At 46.1% G+C, this 17,982-nt stretch overlaps 1 protein-coding gene and 1 pseudogene across 2 annotated transcripts in view; one reads left to right on the forward strand and one right to left on the reverse strand.

Annotated features, from left to right (window-relative positions):
* Positions 1–14,281: 14,281 nt before the first annotated feature.
* LOC146831031 (U2 spliceosomal RNA) lies at positions 14,282–14,388 on the reverse strand (annotated as a pseudogene).
* A 3,002-nt stretch (positions 14,389–17,390) lies between these two features.
* Positions 17,391–17,982, forward strand: part of VIRMA (vir like m6A methyltransferase associated) — a 753,509-nt gene continuing 752,917 nt past the window's right edge. For both annotated transcript variants that reach the window (XM_085605246.1, XM_085605248.1), the window contains exon 1: positions 17,391–17,516. In XM_085605246.1, the coding sequence (XP_085461372.1) occupies positions 17,454–17,516 (63 nt within the window). In that variant the 5' untranslated portion in view covers positions 17,391–17,453. The remainder of the gene's footprint in view (positions 17,517–17,982) is intronic.

Consider the following 17,982-nt stretch of genomic DNA (forward strand, 5'->3'; position numbering starts at 1 on the left):
TCATTGTCTCTTTTGTTTTCCACAATAATTTTAGCTTGTGCATTAGTTATTTTAATAAGAGCATTTTTGTTCCACCACCCCTTATCATGTAACAAAACAGCCATATGTGAAACCCTTAACACTTGAACTGGGGCAGAGAATTTAGATTGTCCTTTAGGAACTTTGATTGGTTTTTTGATAATAACCCAATCTCCAGGTTGTAACAGTTTGTCAGATACATGCATTCTATTATCATAATTATGTTTATAAATTTCTTGTTTCTTCTTAACCTGATCCCTGATTCTGTTCATATCAATAGGAGACTGAAAAGATTTTTCCATAAGCCAAACAGGATTGAGTTTAGAAGCAGACATGCGACCCCTTAATAAAATAAAAGGCGCGACTCCTGTTGTGCTATGGGGTGTAATGTTATAATTCCATACCTTCTGAAGCAAAAAGGAAGAAATGTTTAAACCATTTGAAATAGCAGACTGAACTGCTTCTTTGAGTAAACGATTAGCACGCTCAACAAGACCATTTAAGGACGGACTGTATAATGGAACAAGAACATGTTTAACATTTAAAGCGCCTAAAAATGAGTCTAAGTCATGAGCTGTAAAATGTGACCCATTATCTGTTACAATCTGCTCAGGAGTGCCTTCAGTGAAAAATAGGCGTTGTAAAAATAAAATGACAGCCTTAGAGTCAGCATTTTTCACAAAAGAAAAGTAGATCCATTTAGAATAATAGTCAACTGCAACAATCAAATATTTTTTATCTGTATCTAGAGCTGAGAATGGTCCCGAGAAATCCAAACCTATTTTCTTCCAAGCCCCACTAGGTCACTGAACTGGACAAAGGGGTGCATTGAAGTCTTCCAATGCTTATCAGAGCAAAGGCATTGGGGGCATTTATCAACATGTGTTCTAACCTGATTGTCAATGCCTGGCCACCAATAAGTTTGTTTGATCTTATTTATAGTACCAGTGGTACCAGGATGCCCTCCATGAGCTAACCTAATTATAGTGTCTCTAATGCCTCTTGGAGGAACAAATTTATCTTGACGCAACAACAAGATATCATTGGAGAATTATAGCAGCAATTTGAGCAAAAGATTTTTCTTCCAACGATAGATTACGATCAGGAGGCCAACCATTAACTAAATATTTTTTTACATTCTGTAAACAGTTATCATCTGCAAAATAACTAATCCAATCATCCTGAGAGATTTTATAATTTTGTACATCTTGAACAGAAAATACACATTCAAACTCTTCCTCCGATTTTAAAGATTCTTGCACATTTGATAATGGGATCCGAGAAAGACAATCGGGCCGAACATTTTTCCCACCGGGAATGTACTTAATGTCAAAATTGTACTCTTGTAGTCGAGCTAGGAGTCTAATCAAACGTGAAGATACTCTGTTAGAGCAGCTGTCGCCTAACATGTATATTAAAGGTTTGTGGTCAGTGTATAATAAAAATTTTGTTCCCCAAATGTAAGTTTTAAATTTTTCCACAGACCAAGTGCACGCTAAGGCTTCCCGCTCTATTGTGCTGTAATTGATTTCAGCTGAACTCAAAGTACGAGTTGCGAACGCAATAGTGCCTTCGCGTCCATCTACAATTTGACTAAGTACAGCACCCAGACCTTTTGCACTTGCATCTACTGTAATGATGCTCTGAACTCCATAAGTGAATGGTTTGATAGCAGGAGCACTTAAAATCAAATCTTTAACCGACGTGAAAGCATTTTGTGTATCAATTGACCAATCAAATTTTGCATGTTTTTTTAATATATTCCTACGGGGTTGTACTACTAAGGCATACCCTTGAACAAAGCGAGCATAGTACTCGCTCAACCCCAGAAATGCTCTTAATGAATCTTTATCAGTAGGGGGTGGTGCACATTTAATGGCATCTAAAAGAGCAGTTTTAGGTTTGATGCCAGATGCTGACAAATTATGACTTAAATAGTCAACACTTTGAGAAAGAAATTTGCATTTGTGTATGTTAACAGTCATACCATGTGTATGTAAAATATTCAAAACCTTCTTTAACAGAACATAGTGTTGTTCTATACTCTTATTTACTACAATACTACACTTCCCCAGGAAGAAGTTCCAGTACTTTCTGAAGAGAGCCTGGGTGATGAAACTAAGGAGGAAGATCATGCCTGAGGCGGAAGCCTGGCAACTCAGCACGTCAGCCACTGGGACCCCCGCTGGTTTGAGAACCTTGCTAAAAAACATGTTTCTGTCCAGTCTGGCCCCTGTCTTGTCTATCATCTCCCACCGCATGACCTGGGCATGCCGGTGGGTGACGTTGTACCCATTGAAGGGTTCGGGGCTGTCCCTTGCCTGGTCCCTGCCTCCCCCTTCCCTCCGGTCCCTGGTTTAGCAGCTTTGGGGGGTTCAGGTGCACCTGTATTGGGCCCTGAGGCTTTTGGTCCTGGGGCTTTTGGCCCTGAGGCCCTGGGGCCTTTGGGGCACCAGCCTTCCCCGCGCTGGTGCCTGTTTCTGCAGGTGTGCCCTTACTTGTCCTGGTGCTGCTCTCCCCAGGGGGCGGGGGGTTGGGGTTCTGGGCGTCCGGTGAGGGGATGCCTTCTTGGATGACCACTGGGGCTCCACTGTCCATTTCCTGCATTTTGGGGGATTTTTGGGCTTACCGGTAAGTTTCTGGAGTTACCGCCGGGTTTACCGTTTCACCTTGGATCTCCCGCCTGGATACCTGGGTTGTCTCCCAGCAGACCACAATGGTCTGCAGTGCAAAGAAACACTGTCCAGTCACTCCCTAGAGCTAAGGCAGGGTTATAGGTGTTGCCACCTAAGCATATAACCCCTTGCCAGAGGTCTGGGTGCTGTACAGGCCAGTGAAGGGTGTTAGGAGGTTTTTTTAGGCCTCCAGCATTAGTCCACCCAAACTCCAGTAAAGAGAGAGTGAGCGAGCGCAACGTTACCGATGCTCTAACGCTGACCACAGGTCCTTGGGGGGTTCTCTTTTGTGTTCCTAGTGAACAAACAGACACCAGCACTCTGGTGCCCCTCCTCCGGCTAAATTAAAAGCACGTCAGCCGTCGCGAAAATATTCACGAACAGATAGAGAAGTTTGGGCAAGATCGAAATTTTGAGCACCGCAATCCGATCAGCAAGCGAAAGAGGCAACCGAGCCCACCGCTCCGCCTGGTCAGTGATCCGTGCAATAACTCGGCCATAGTTCATCAAGATGACCTGATCAGGATCTCTATGCAACCATATCCCCCAGGTATTTCACCGGGTCCTGAGTCCACGTCAGCGGGAAGTCCAGCGAAGCAGTTCTGCTAGGAAAGTAGCAGGTTTGCATACATACAGTAGCATGTCATTGGTGTACAGCAAGACCATGAGCGGTCACTGTCTAAAACGAAATGCAGCCGCTGCATGCCGCTGGCGTAACTTACAGGCAAGAGGCTCCAGTGCCAACGCAAATAACATGGACGACAAGGAGCACCTCTGTCGCGTATCTCTTTCAATAGGAAAAGTCGACGACACCCAGCCATTAACGTGCACTCGAGCAACAGGCTCCATGTATAGCACCCTGATCCATTGAAGGAAGAACTGTCGTACTTTAATATTCGGGACCGCGTAGGGGACAGGGCCCTACCCCTGTCTATCTTGGTATTAGCGAACCGCAAATGGTAAATGCGGCATGTACGAGTGCTTTATATATCGTTCTAGCTATGAATGCACTGTTTACACGTTATTCAGCTTCACTACGCGGGTTCCATTTTGGAAGCAGTGGCCATCTTGTCATTGCCCTCACATAGGCTATAATGGAGTAAATACGAGCCTCACAGTACATGGGCTTTCCCTCTGACTTCTCTGTGACCTGGGCAGCTGGCTCTGCTGCCCCGGGTCAAACCGGTCTCACGAGCTCCCCTTCCTCCTTCCACCTGTGATTAGCATCAGGGCTTGACCCGTCATAAAACCCTTTCATTCTACACAATCCCCCGGCTAATCTCTTCCACACCTGCTTGTTCCTGCTTTATGACTTGTTTCCCAAAACAGGAGATGCTCATGTTTATTGGGGGGTCTATTTACATCAAACGTGGGATCTGAACCTTACTGTGTAAATCATTGTGGGCTGGCCGAACTGGAATGTGGGATGGTCATCATGACTCTGCTTTTTCGTTTGTAATGTATACCTTTATATGGCCATATCATAAACCAAGGAATGTGTGCCTGGAGCATGATATTTTGTACTTAAGGAGAAGTCCGTTCCTATGATTTTCAGCAGTCTCCTGAGAACATACACGCTGTTGTACTTCTAGGATACCTGTCATTGGTCTGCAGCCAATAAACGAATCTTTGACTTCACCCAGAAGACTCTGTGTTTCTGTAGGTCCGGAACAGGGTAAACCCAGAAGTCATAGGGTGTGTGCCCCTGCACCGCTGGGTCTAAATTACCCAGTACTTCAGTTCGGCGCCCAACGTGGGGCTCGATTTCAGCGGTACCAGTCCAAGCCAGAGGTTCGTGAGGAGCTTCGTGTGGAAATTCCGGAGGAAGGCCGCCACTTCATCGACCCCTGCATGTCGACGTGGTCCGAAAGTCTTTTCTGCGAGGTTCTCCGCGTCCCGACGGCTACGAAGGACTGCTGCCCTGATTAATCGACCTGTTTTGGACCCTTGACGAGTTTGAGAGAGCGAAACAATCGAGAGAGTCTTCTGGTGACGCCATCGATCAGCAATATTCAGTTAAGTATAAGTGGAGCGTCTCCCGTTTGTTTTTGGTATCCTTCGGGGTCATTTGAATTTGTACTTTGGAGTTTGCAAACGCCAAAACCAGAGGACTCGTGTATTCACGAGAATATCGTATTCGATAATCCTTTGACGTTTGGATCTAGACTAGTGAGCAAAGATGCCTGGTTCTGGACTATTTGGTAGATTATTCTGTTTGGGTTGTGGAAAAGATTTCCAGCTAGAGGAATCATGTCCGGTTCCTCCGGTTGGAACTCCAACTTATGAGCTCTATGTAAAACATGGCGTAGGCCCCATTGCATATAACGAAGTGTGGATCCACTACACCAGGAAAGATGGTGTTTTAAAATGGCCCCAAAATGGTAGTTTTGATACCGATATTTTAGATAATCTGGAAATTAAATTGTTTAAGAAGAAAGCCCGGCCGGCGATGTTTGACTCTTTCCGCTTATGGCGAAAGGAAGCCAAACAAAAGGAAATTAAGTTAGCGAAAAAGAATAAGAGAGAGAGAGGTATGTCAGTAATGCAAGCAGCTGTACAATTTAAAGACAATGAAGAGGAGCAAATGAATGAGCAATTGCACAGGCAGCGTAAGTTAGGGATTGACAAATGTTACCCAGCTTTGCCACATTCTAAGCAGAATGAGTCAGAAGAAAAGGAGAAAGATCCCCTGATGTCACATTTGTTGAGTTCGCCACCCCCGTATGCTCAAACTGCCACGGCGCCTCCCCAGCTTGTAAATATGCCGCCTCCAGTGCATATACTGCAAGCCTTGCCGCAACCGCCAGTTGCTTTGCAGCCAGTTCCTATTCCTGTAGCGCAGCCCTCTCAAGCGCCGCCAGTTGTGCTTCCAACTGCCCCCTCACTTCCTGCGACTTTGCCTAATCCAGTAACTGCCTCCCCTAACACTTTTCCTTCCACCACTCCAGTACCTGTCTCTACATCCTCTTTTATTCCCTCTGTTTTTCCCCCTGTTCTCGCCTCAGCTTCTCCTTCAGCGCGACAGCGCTTAGCTAAAGTGGTTACTACATTAATGTCTCCTCTCTTTGAGTCATCTGGTGCGACTCCTGGTTTACAGCGTAAGCAGTTGCGCAGCCAATTGCCTAACCCCGATGAGAAAAAGGTAATAGATCACATGGCGCGTAGATGGATCGTTTTTCCTTCACTGTATGATGTGGAATCAGTTGTCAACATTTTCCATCAATGGGATGCCCCGAAACAGAGATATGTGTTTGAGAAAATGTGCGAAATTCTCTGTGAAGAATTGGAGGATAGTGGTAAAAATCCGAACCCGCAGGAGTTGTGTAGAGTGAGGTTCGATTTTGGAACTGGTATAATTGTGGACCGCGAAGTAGATAAAGCAGTTGCGGTTGTATTGTCCTTTAGGAATGACGATTGCCAACAGTCATTGTTTGAACAAGAGGTCCTTGTGGGAAAAAAGGCAAAAGCGCGCCAATACCCTATGAGAGAAGTTCCCCCGGTATGGAAGGAAGCGGTTGCAGCTGTCGGTGGTAACCCCGCTGTGGCAGCGCATTTCCAGCGTGTTTGGGTGCATGTTCCATGGAAGCGCTCTGAGGTGTTAGCGCTTAAGCAGTCCTTGCCTGATCCCCGTAAAAACCCAGCAGGTTATTATAAAGAGTTGTCACAGACGGCAGGGTCATGCATTATGAATCTGGCCGACATAGACATGTTGTTTGGTAATGTTGTTCCACAGCCTCTATGGGGATCAATTCGTAATGTAGATCACAATGCAGAACTAGGGGATACATGGGCTAACATTGTTGCTGCTGATGCTAGACAAACTGGCGGTGCGAAACCAGAACCTTTAGTAGCTGAATTGCCTGGTAGAATCATCACGTATATGAAGACAATAATGCCTGCGATGCGCGTAAATTGGGACAAGTTATCTGCATGCAAGCAGAAGAAAGATGAGATAGTGTCAGACTTCTTTACTAGGTTTGAAGAAACATTTATTGACCACAGTGGGCAGGATATGAGTACTGAGGGTGGCCAACGGTTGTTTGTGGATAAGTTCGTGCAGAATTTACTTCCTGACCTGTGTAAAAAGTTAAAAGATTCAGAAAGTTCTTGGGCTGTTTCTTCTTCAGCGCAAATACTGGCTACTGCACAGTATTATGAAAATAGAGATAAAGACGAGAAAGATAGAACAGAGAAGAAAACGAAGGAATTAAAGACAAAAGTCCTTTTACAGCAGGCCTATCCGCCACGTGGAGGTCAGAATAATTATAGGCAACCCCAAGGTGTCTATCACCAACCCCAACAGTTTCAGACAAACCAGCAAATGAACGGGTATTACCAACCACGTGTCCCTGTAGGTCCCAACCAATGTTCATACTGTAAAGAGGAAGGTCATTTTAAATACAGTTGCCCTAAATTAATGCAGCGGAACGGTAATGCGTATGGCGCAAGAGGTAGGGGTGGTCAGCAAGCTCCTAGAGGCAGAGGGCATGGAAGTGTTCCCCAGAACGCGCGTCCTCTGCCGCCTCAAAATACCATCAATAGCTTTGATCAGCAAGCTAACGCGACTAGTAATACGGCCCAGTATTATAATAATGATTATTATGCAGAGGACGGTGATGCAGAGAATAATGATTACTAGGACAGCCATAGACAAAGAGAGGGAGTTGTTTCAGTGCCAGTGGATCAGAGTGGACCGTATGTTGAGGTGACGACAGCAAATGTAACGGAGCCTTTTCTGCTAGACACTGGTGCTGCAAAGAGTTCAATCATGCATTCAAAACTCCCTGGCGCACCTTTGTCTGGCGATATAAATGTTTCAGTAGGTTTTTCTGGCGCCCCGGTTAGGAACCCGATTTCCAGTCCCATGTCACTTTCTGTTGGACCTTGCAAGCTGAAAGCGCCCCTGATCCTGACAACAGGTTGTGGTGAGAATTTGCTGGGATTAGATTTGTTGAAAAGATTACATGCTACACTGTATTGTTCTCCTTCAGGAGTACAACTTACATTGGGCAAGAAAGTGATTTCCCCAATGTATTTGTCTAAAAACACGATGCCACCTGAATTGTCATCCCTTCCGGATGCCCTTTGGGCTACTGGTCCCAATGATGTGGGCCTCTTGGAGATACCGCCATATGTGGTGACTTTAAAGGCTAATGTCAGACTGCCACGTATTCCCCAGTACAAGATCTCTAATGAAGGGCAGAAAGCATTGTTAGACATTGTCAGCGACTTGATTAATAAGGGTGTGATTGAAGAGACAAGAGGCAACGTTTGCAATAGTCCGATTTTACCTGTCTTAAAACGAACGGACCCTTCACAGCCACCTGTTTACAGATTTGTGATCGATCTCAGAGAGGTTAATAAGATTGTTGTGCCACAGTTTCCGGTTGTCCCCGATATAACTGCCTTGTTAACGATGATTCCAGCCTCTGCTGCATGGTTTTCAGTGATCGATTTAAAGAATGCTTTCTTTAGTATCCCCATTGCAGAAGAGAGCAGAGATATTTTTGGTTTTAGTCTGGGAGGCCGAAGCTTCCGCTTCAAACGCGCTCCCCAGGGCTACTGTGAGAGTCCATCCATATACAGTCAAGCTTTGAAAGCGCAGCTTGATGCACTTGTTTTACCTAGTGGCGCTATCCTGATTCAGTACGTGGACGATTTATTGATCGCTGCGGATACTGAGAAGATCTGTAAAGAAGCCACATTATCACTGTTGCGCCATTTATCCGTTTTCCATCACAAAGTGTCTCTCTCTAAGCTGCAATATTGTCGACAAGAAGTGACCTACTTAGGTCATCTCTTATCGAAGGAGGGAAGGAAACTGACCCCAGAAAGAATTCAAGCCATTGCACAGTTGAGTGTGCCAAGGACACAGAGAGAAGTGCGTGCTTTCTTGGGCATCACTTCATACTGTAGACATTGGATCCCTAGTTTTTCTTTATTGGCAAAACCTTTGTTAGCCTTAACATGCAAAGACACACCGAATCCTATCCCATGGTCTGAAGAGTGCCAGAATAGTTTTGTGGAATTGCGTAATGCATTATGTTCAGCACCTGTGTTGGGTACTCCTGACTACAGTAAGCCTTTTACATTGTATGTTCACGAGAAAGATGGATGTGCGTTGTCAGTGTTGACACAGCCTTTTGGCGACAGACCGCGCCCATGCGCATATTTTTCATCCACCTTGGACCCTGTAGCGAGGGCATTGCCAAGCTGTCTGAGAGCGACAGCTGCTGCAGCGATGTCTATCCGACAATCTGCTGGTTTGGTAATGGACAACACATTGATTGTCATGGTTCCACACGCTGTAGACACATTATTAAATAGAACTAAGACACAACACTTGACTAGTGCACGATTATCGGGCTACGAACTTACACTGTTAGCTAATCACATACACATAAAGAGATGCAATACGCTGAATCCAGCCACATTGTTGCCAATTCCAGTAGACTCAGATGAGATTGAGCAACATGACTGTCTGTTCAGGACAGAAGAAGAGACGAAAGGGAGAGTAGATCTAAAAGATACTCCCCTGACTGAGTGTGATGGCACTTTATGGGTAGATGGGTCATGTTTTAAGCTCCCTAATGGTGACACGACTGCTGCCTATGCTATCACGACTTTGCACACGGTCGTGGAAACTGCACGAGTGCCACATAATTCGGCCCAAGCAGCAGAATTAATCGCCCTCACGAGAGCATGTGTGTTGTCTGAAGGAATGAGAGTGAATATATACACAGATAGCCAGTACGCCTTTGGCGTGGCTCATAATTTTGGGCGACTGTGGAAGGAGCGTGGGTTCCTGACGTCACATGGAGCTAAAATTCAGAATGGCAAGTTGGTGAATGATCTCCTTGAGTCACTGACCCTACCGTTGCAAGTTGCGATCATGAAATGCAGTGCGCACAGGAAAGTCACAGATGATGTTGGACGTGGGAATGCGTTTGCTGATGAGACCGCGAAAGAAACTGCACAGAATGTGAAGACTAGAATGTATGTTGCAGGCCCTGCCAGATGGGTTAATGATGTGGGAATGTGTGAAAACACAATAGAGAGTGTGAAGTCGCTTCAAGCTGAAGCCACAGAGGAAGAGTTAAGCAAGTGGAGAGAAAGTATGGGTAAGTTGGATGAGAATGGTTGTTGGATTGATCTGACAGAACATAGGCGATGGTTGTTGCCTGATGCATATGTGCTTCCAGTGGTTACTATGGCACATGGAATGGCACATATCAGTACGAAAGGTATATGCAAGTTGTTGGCTCCAGTATGGCAGAATGCTGGGATTCCCAAGTGTGCAGAGAACGTGGTCAAGAATTGCATAGTATGCTTGAAGTACAACCCTGGTAGGGGAACCCCAACTCCGGCTGGTCACTTTGCACCCCCATCATGTCCATTTGAAGTTTTGCAGCTGGACTTTATTCACATGGAAAGATGCAACAACCTGAAATATGTACTGGTGGTTGTTTGTGCTTTCTCAAAATGGATAGAGGCTTATCCTCTGAAAGATAACACTGCCCTATCCACAGCCAAAGCCCTTGTGAAGGAGTTCTTCCCTAGGTTTGGGATGCCAAGAATGGTGTGGTGTGATAACGGAAGTGAGTTTGTGGGTAAAGTGATGAAGAATGTATGTGAAGGGCTAGGGATAAAGCAGAAGTTCCATGCTGCAAATCACCCCCAATCAGCTGGATTAGTGGAACGCTACAATGGAGCCTTAAAGCTCAAGCTGGCCAAAATCCAGGCGAGCACCGGTCTTAAATGGCCTGACGCTCTACCTCTAGCACTCCTGTCCACCAGAATGACCATACACTCACGAGTGGGACTTAGCCCTTATGAGGTCGTCTTTGGCCGCCCGGCTAATGTATGGGGCGTGCCAAGACCGGCGAAATTTAGCGAAATAGAACATCCAGTACTGCTCGATTACCTGTATGATTTGACTGTTAAACTGCGTGTTTTGCACCAACAGGTACATGATACTCTTCCCCAAGCCTCTGAACCTCCTGGACACCCTATCAACCCTGGTACGTGGGTGCTAGTCCGAAATTTCCAGCGCAAGAGCAACGACGAGCCTCGCTGGATCGGCCCTCATCTTGTTCTTCTTTCAACAAGATCAGCAGTGCGAGTGAAAGGGAAGAAGCACTGGATTCATGGTACCCACTGCAAAGTAGTCCCCTTGCCTCTGCCATATGACCAGTGGGTCAAGGAGGGTATCGCCGACTCAGAGACAGACATTGTACCTCGTTTTGCACCATTCAGTGACGCACGCTTAAGAGGCACAGTTTCAGACCAAGAGAGTGACACTATTCTGCAGGAAGCTGTGCCACCATCAAGTCGACTGGACACCACTGAGCCTGAACTTTTGTTTCAAGACCAAACAGCACCTGGCCGTCTCCGCTATAATTTGAGACCTAGGCCCATGGACAAATAAAGATTTCCTCACTATTTTCCCTTTTGACATTTTTTGCTCTCCCATCTGAAGGACTTTCTTGATTTTTGTTTTTCGAACCACCATCCGGGTTCTGCCGCAGGGTCGCGGTGCCAAGACTTTGGGGTACAGGCCGAAGACGCTAGGTCGACGGTTCTGGTTGGTCTAGGGCGTTTCCCTGGACTGACAGGCGTACTCTTTAGCAGAAGAAACTCATCCACCGCGAGCGGCCCGAGTAGAGGATGGAGTTTTTTAAGATGGAGAGACCAATTGAGGAAATGAACTTTAACGCAAGGATGTGTAGAATTGTAAAAAGTAAATGTTTTGTCTTTTTGTGCCTTTTTACACTGTGTAGTATCATAATGTTTATTGTAGGATTTGTGTTTTTCTCCGCTCAAAAGCCCATTGCACCCACTCAACAGCCTATACCTCTTTCTACTGCCTCCTCTCACTCTTTTCACCCTTTGCCTGAGCACGAACAGACCAGACGATCAGAGTTTGTGAATAACTCGTTTATCCAGCTCTTGCACCAGCACCAACTGGTAATGAATACGACCAATTGCTGGGTGTGTGGGTTAATGCCACATACCATTAACAAGGGTATTCCCTACCTGGTGCTGCCGTACAGTTACAATGGATCGTCATGGGCATTCCAAACCATGTTTCTCTATGCTCTAGATACATACTCCCCTCGCCAACCGCGTTCCATCAGACCTATCACCAATAATAAGGCTTTGATGAAAGGAGTTGCCGATATGAGTAGGGATATCAATGCATACTCATCCATTCCCAAAGAAGAGTTGAGACCTTATGTAGGATGGAACGCGACGGGGTATAGTATTAGTCTGGGTGAAAGACAGCGAAAAATCTCATCTCCAATCTGGTTCGTACCCCACATGGGTCGGTTCTGCTTACAGGGTAATGGTCAGAATCCTAGAGCTCAACTGGAAAGAAGTGACTGTACTGAAACGTACACTTTCCCGTCACAGTTTTCCCCTGCGTTTTTGGCTGCCAAGGGCACATATTTCATCTGTCATGACCGAGCATATACATGGCTGCCCCCTGATTTCTCGGGCACATGTTATATTGCGAACTTGCTACCGCCGACATTTACTGCTGCCTCTGACTATCACAAGACCAGAGTTGTGAGAGGTGTGATTAGTAAGGAGGATACTGCCGGTCAGGAAGCAGGAGACTTCTTCTTGGGTTTCCTGCCGTTTTGGGGACCTATGGTCAATAGTAGGAACCTGAGACAGCTGACACGTGTGGTTGAATCCACTGTCAATGTAACGGCTGGTGCCCTTAGTAATCTGACAGCTGAGCTCCAAGCGGATCGCCTTATGACTCTGCAGAACCGCATGGTTCTAGACGTTATTCTTGCAGACCGCGGTGGGGTATGCAAGGTCATCCAATCCAGTTGCTGCATTTTCATACCAGATAATGCTCCAACAGTGTATCAAGCCATCTCCAAACTCCATAAAATATCTGAAGCCATACACGTGGATAAGGGAGATTGGTCACTGGTGGGGTGGTTCTGGGAATTGATATCTGCCTGGGGATGGAAAGTTCTGATGGTCATTGGAATGATCTTAGCCATTCTTTTCCTGTTCTGTCTGTGTATACAGTGTGCTCCCGCGATATGTGGTCTCTGTACTACCTTATGTGTAAGGAAACCTGTATCGAGGGACGAACTAAGTAATAGGATGATGCTACAGCAACATCTCCATGACTTCGTGAACATTGACCTAGACTCGGATTAAGATGAGTATAGTGATTGCCTATGTAAGGGCAAAAGGAGGGTCTGTCGTACTTTAATATTCGGGACAGCGTAGGGGACAGGGCCCTACCCCTGTCTATCTTGGTATTAGCGAACCGCAAATGGTAAATGCGGCATGTACGAGTGCTTTATATATCGTTCTAGCTATGAATGCACTGTTTACACGTTATTCAGCTTCACTACGCGGGTTCCATTTTGGAAGCAGTGGCCATCTTGTCATTGCCCTCACATAGGCTATAATGGAGTAAATACGAGCCTCACAGTACATGGGCTTTCCCTCTGACTTCTCTGTGACCTGGGCAGCTGGCTCTGCTGCCCCGGGTCAAACCGGTCTCACGAGCTCCCCTTCCTCCTTCCACCTGTGATTAGCATCAGGGCTTGACCCGTCATAAAACCCTTTCATTCTACACAATCCCCCGGCTAATCTCTTCCACACCTGCTTGTTCCTGCTTTATGACTTGTTTCCCAAAACAGGAGATGCTCATGTTTATTGGGGGGTCTATTTACATCAAACGTGGGATCTGAACCTTACTGTGTAAATCATTGTGGGCTGGCCGAACTGGAATGTGGGATGGTCATCATGACTCTGCTTTTTCGTTTGTAATGTATACCTTTATATGGCCATATCATAAACCAAGGAATGTGTGCCTGGAGCATGATATTTTGTACTTAAGGAGAAGTCCGTTCCTATGATTTTCAGCAGTCTCCTGAGAACATACACGCTGTTGTACTTCTAGGATACCTGTCATTGGTCTGCAGCCAATAAACAAATCTTTGACTTCACCCAGAAGACTCTGTGTTTCTGTAGGTCCGGAACAGGGTGAACCCAGAAGTCATAGGGTGTGTGCCCCTGCACCGCTGGGTCTAAATTACCCAGTACTTCAGAACTGGGGAAGGCCCATCCTAGTCAGCACAGTAAATTTCCTCCATTTTGGGGGATTTTTGGGTTTACCGGTAAGTTTCTGGGGTTACCGCCGGGTTTACCGTTTCACCTTGGATCCTCCGCCTGGATACCTGGGTTGTCTCCCAGCAGCAGTGCAAGGAAACACTGTCCAGTCACTCCCTAGAGCTAAGGCAGGGTTATAGGTGTTGCCGCCTAAGCATATATCCCCTTGCCAGAGGTCTGGGTGCTGTACAGGCCTGTGAAGGGTGTTAGGAGGTTTTTTTAGGCCTCCAGCATTAGTCCACCCAAACTCCAGGAAAGAGAGAGTGAGCGAGCGCAACGTTACCGATGCTCTAACGCTGACCACAGGTATTTGGGGGGTTCTCTTTTGTGTTCCTAGTGAACAAACAGACACCAGCACTCTGGTGCCCCTCCTCCGGCTAAATTAAAAGCACGTCAGCCGTCGCGAAAATTTGCATAAAGCAAATTTATTCACTTCCAAGTCAAAGTCATAGCACTGTCAAAATCAAATTTTACTAGCGCAAAAATTGCGCTTTCAAACTGATAAGAACAGATACTACACTTGATCTTAGCCAAAAGGCCGACACATCTCACATTTATATTAGACCTTGTATAAATTTCCCTTCATCAGCTTCACCGTAATTAATATAATAATTGTTTTTGTCACATTTCAAAACTATTAATTGTATATATGAACATAGTTATTTGAATGTACTCGTGGGACTGTCTTGCATGCAATGCATTATGGGAGTACCATATGTGAGCAAAAGTTTGTGATGCTCACTATGGACCTCTAGGGGCAGCTTGCGTTACTGGCAGTGCTGGTGCCTTGTTTACTAGAGACTTCCAGGAGCAACTTGCAGCACTGGCAGTGCTGGTACCTTGCTCACTAGGGACCTCTAGGAGCAGCTTGCGGGTACTACACCTACCACATCTCAGTACAATCGAACAGAATTAATATAATTATTTTGTCACATTTCAGAGCTACTAATTGTATATATATGGACATAGCACCATATGTGACCAAGTTTGATGCTCTTTAGGGACCTCTAGGAGCAGCTTGCGGTACAGGCATTGCTGGTGCATTGCTCACTAGTTACCTCTAGGAGCAGCTTGCGAACAGAATTAATATAATTATTTTGTCACATTTCAGAGCTACTAATTGTATATATGTGGACATAGCTAATTGAATGTACTATCTTGCATGCAATGCATTAGGGGAGTACCATATGTGTCCAAGTTTGATGTTCTTTAGGGACCTCTCGGAGCAGCTTGCGGTACTGCACCTACCACATCTCACAGTTATATTAGACCTTCTATAAATTTCTATTTATCAGCTCCACATAGAGTACAACCTAACCTAATTTTGGAATTCATATAATTATTTTGTCACATTTCAAAGCTACTAATTGTATACATGGACATAGCTATTTGAATGTACTTGTGATCCTGTCTTGCATGCAATGCAATATGGGTAGGGTGGATTTACCATATCTTCAAAGTTTATGATGCTCACTAACACTAAGGACCTCTAGGAGCACAGCAGAGGCACCCCCCACCTGGTCGCTCCACCCGAACCCCAATAACTTCAGACCACCACAAGTTTGTATTTTTACGGAAGAATTGAGGCCGCAGTTTATTAGGCATTTTCAACTTACAAGCGATCCTTTACACATCATTATTTGTCCGGAGAGCCTGTGTCCTTACCCCATAAGCTCTGCCCTGTGCCTTGCCTTCAGTGCAGCTCACCTTGCCCTTGGTGACCTATCCCCCCTGGGAACGCAACCCTTCCATTTCACTCCAGGCAAGCCTCTGCTTCCAGCCCGACCGGGTAACCTTTTACTTCCGGTTGCCACACACTCCTTGGGTAAGTGTCTGCTTCCAACCCAACCGGATGACCCTTTGCCTTCCGGTGCCCACACACTCCCGGGTAACCAACCGGTTCCCACCCGGCCGGGTGACCTTTCACTTCCGGTGTCCACACGTTTTCTTCCGGGTAAGCGTTTATTCCCAGCCCAACCCTGTGCTTCTTCAGTCCCGGTGCGTACCCTCTTGGTTACCTGGGCATGCCAATGTGCTTCCCGCCTGCCAACCTGGTTGACTGTTCCCATACCCCTCTCTGTGAAGGTGACCCGGTAACCGTTACCCCACTTCTTCCATGCCACAGGGTCTGACCTCCGTTGCGTAATTAATTGTTTACTTCCGGTTCACCAGAACAAAGGGGCTTGAGGAGCTTGCCAGTGCCCACTGGGTCCTGACTGCCCCGTTTGCGGTCTGTGCCCCCTTCCCCGCCTGTTTCTTGTATTCCTCTTGGATCGCTTTGTCATTACCACTGTTAAATCCTCTCAGATCCGTTGCCGTTCCTCACATCCGACACCCGATGACCTCTTGTAAGTCCGCTATGCCTCTGCGACAATTTCCCCCCCCCACCGCTGACCCACCCTCCCCTCCAATTCTTGCTCCTAAGCGTGTGGGTGGGCGGGTCTTCTCTTTACAAGTTTCCCAGGAGAAAGAGGGCCTTATGTCCGGTGCCCACCTTTAAATACCCCTTCCTCCCTAACACATTCCTACCTTAGATTTACGGCTGATCTGGGCCAGCCCTACTACCAGCCCTATCCTCTGGTGTTCCTGCTTCCTTCTCTCCCCTCCCATATCTCTACCCAATCCGGTCCTTGGTGTTCGGGCTCTGCTCCCCGGGGGTGGCCTCCACTGAGGCCCCCGGTCCCGCCACAATCCCCCTCCCCCTGGGGAGTGGGGGGCCGAACCAAGGGACAGATTGCAGTGCTGCATTGAGACATACAATGCTGATTCCTGGCTCACTATCAGTAATGGAGACCTATTGCATTGCAAATTTTTGTTTTCAGTGGAAACACAACTTCTGCCCAAATGCTATCCTTCAATATCGTCAACATGTGGGCGGCGGAAACGCAGTCTTTCAATATTCCTCCTTAAAGGGCAGAACAGGTGCGACAAGCCAGACTTAAAAGTCACATATATTTATTTTTTTGCAGCTTTATAGAAGGTACTGGAGCGCGTTACATGAGCACCAGTTACTTTAGCCAATGACACATTCAATTCTTGTAGGCATGGAGCGATTAAGTGATTTTACTCAGAATCATGATAGGATGTTGAGCAGACGCCAAGGTTCGAACCTGGTTCCTCCGTCTCTCCAGAGTCGAGGGCTCTGGTCATTAGGCCGCGTACTCTATCGCAGAGGTGGTGCCGTTCTTTTTTAAACTAAGGTTAATTTGATGCGAGCTGCATGACATTATTTTAATTTCTCGAACATAATTTGAAAAGTTCGGTAAAAGTATTTTTTTTACGATCGAGGAAGCTGTATCATAATACTAAACTGTAAATAGTTTGACGTGCATTGCTACTTAAATAAATTACCGTAATTTCTAAACAGCCATTATTAAACTGAAAGTCGTATGAAGTTTGGGATTTAAATTACGATATTAGGCGGATTCTTCAGTGATTTGCCGAAGCGTTGTATCTTCAAGATGGCCACTATTTCCGATATACAGAAATCCTATTGGCCGTCCCTTTTCTATGTCTAACTCTTTCCCTTTCCCAAGAATCTAGAGACCTGGGCGCTCCGGATGTAGTACCATATGACCCGGTATTGACAACCTGAGTCCTAAACAGAAGAACATGGCGGCGGAGGCTACTGTGGAGTTGCTTTTCTTGGAAACATTCAAACACCAGAACAGCGAGGTATGCAGAGGGAGATTAAGGAGCGGAGAACAGAGAATAGGCTGTGCTGGCGGTGGTAGAGTTGGTATAATGTTTCGGGGAATTGTTCGGGCCTATTATGATCTGCGGCTCAGCTGGATATGCTGATTCTCTGGCACAGACTGTGATCAGGTTGTAACTTAAAGGAATTTAATACACGAACCATAGTCGGCCGTTCCCTCGCTGTGGGACTAGAAAAACTGCTGGAACTGGAGTGTCACTCGAAATAAGTGTACCTCAGTCAACAGGATTGCACTTCTGTTAAAAACAACAACAAAAAAACAAATACAGGTGATCGCAGCGTAACTAAGTCAACCAGTGCTGATGGCAGTGCAATGCACAATGTTAATTACTTTGCTTATAAGGATTGCCCTTTGCTTTCCTCCACATTGAAGCAATACTAGAGTTTGAATGTTTGTTGGTGGGAAAGCAATGCTTGCAATCCATT

Source organism: Triturus cristatus, chromosome 5_1 (genome assembly GCF_964204655.1).
Source record: "Triturus cristatus chromosome 5_1, aTriCri1.1, whole genome shotgun sequence".
In the NCBI taxonomy this organism is placed as follows: domain Eukaryota; kingdom Metazoa; phylum Chordata; class Amphibia; order Caudata; family Salamandridae; genus Triturus; species Triturus cristatus.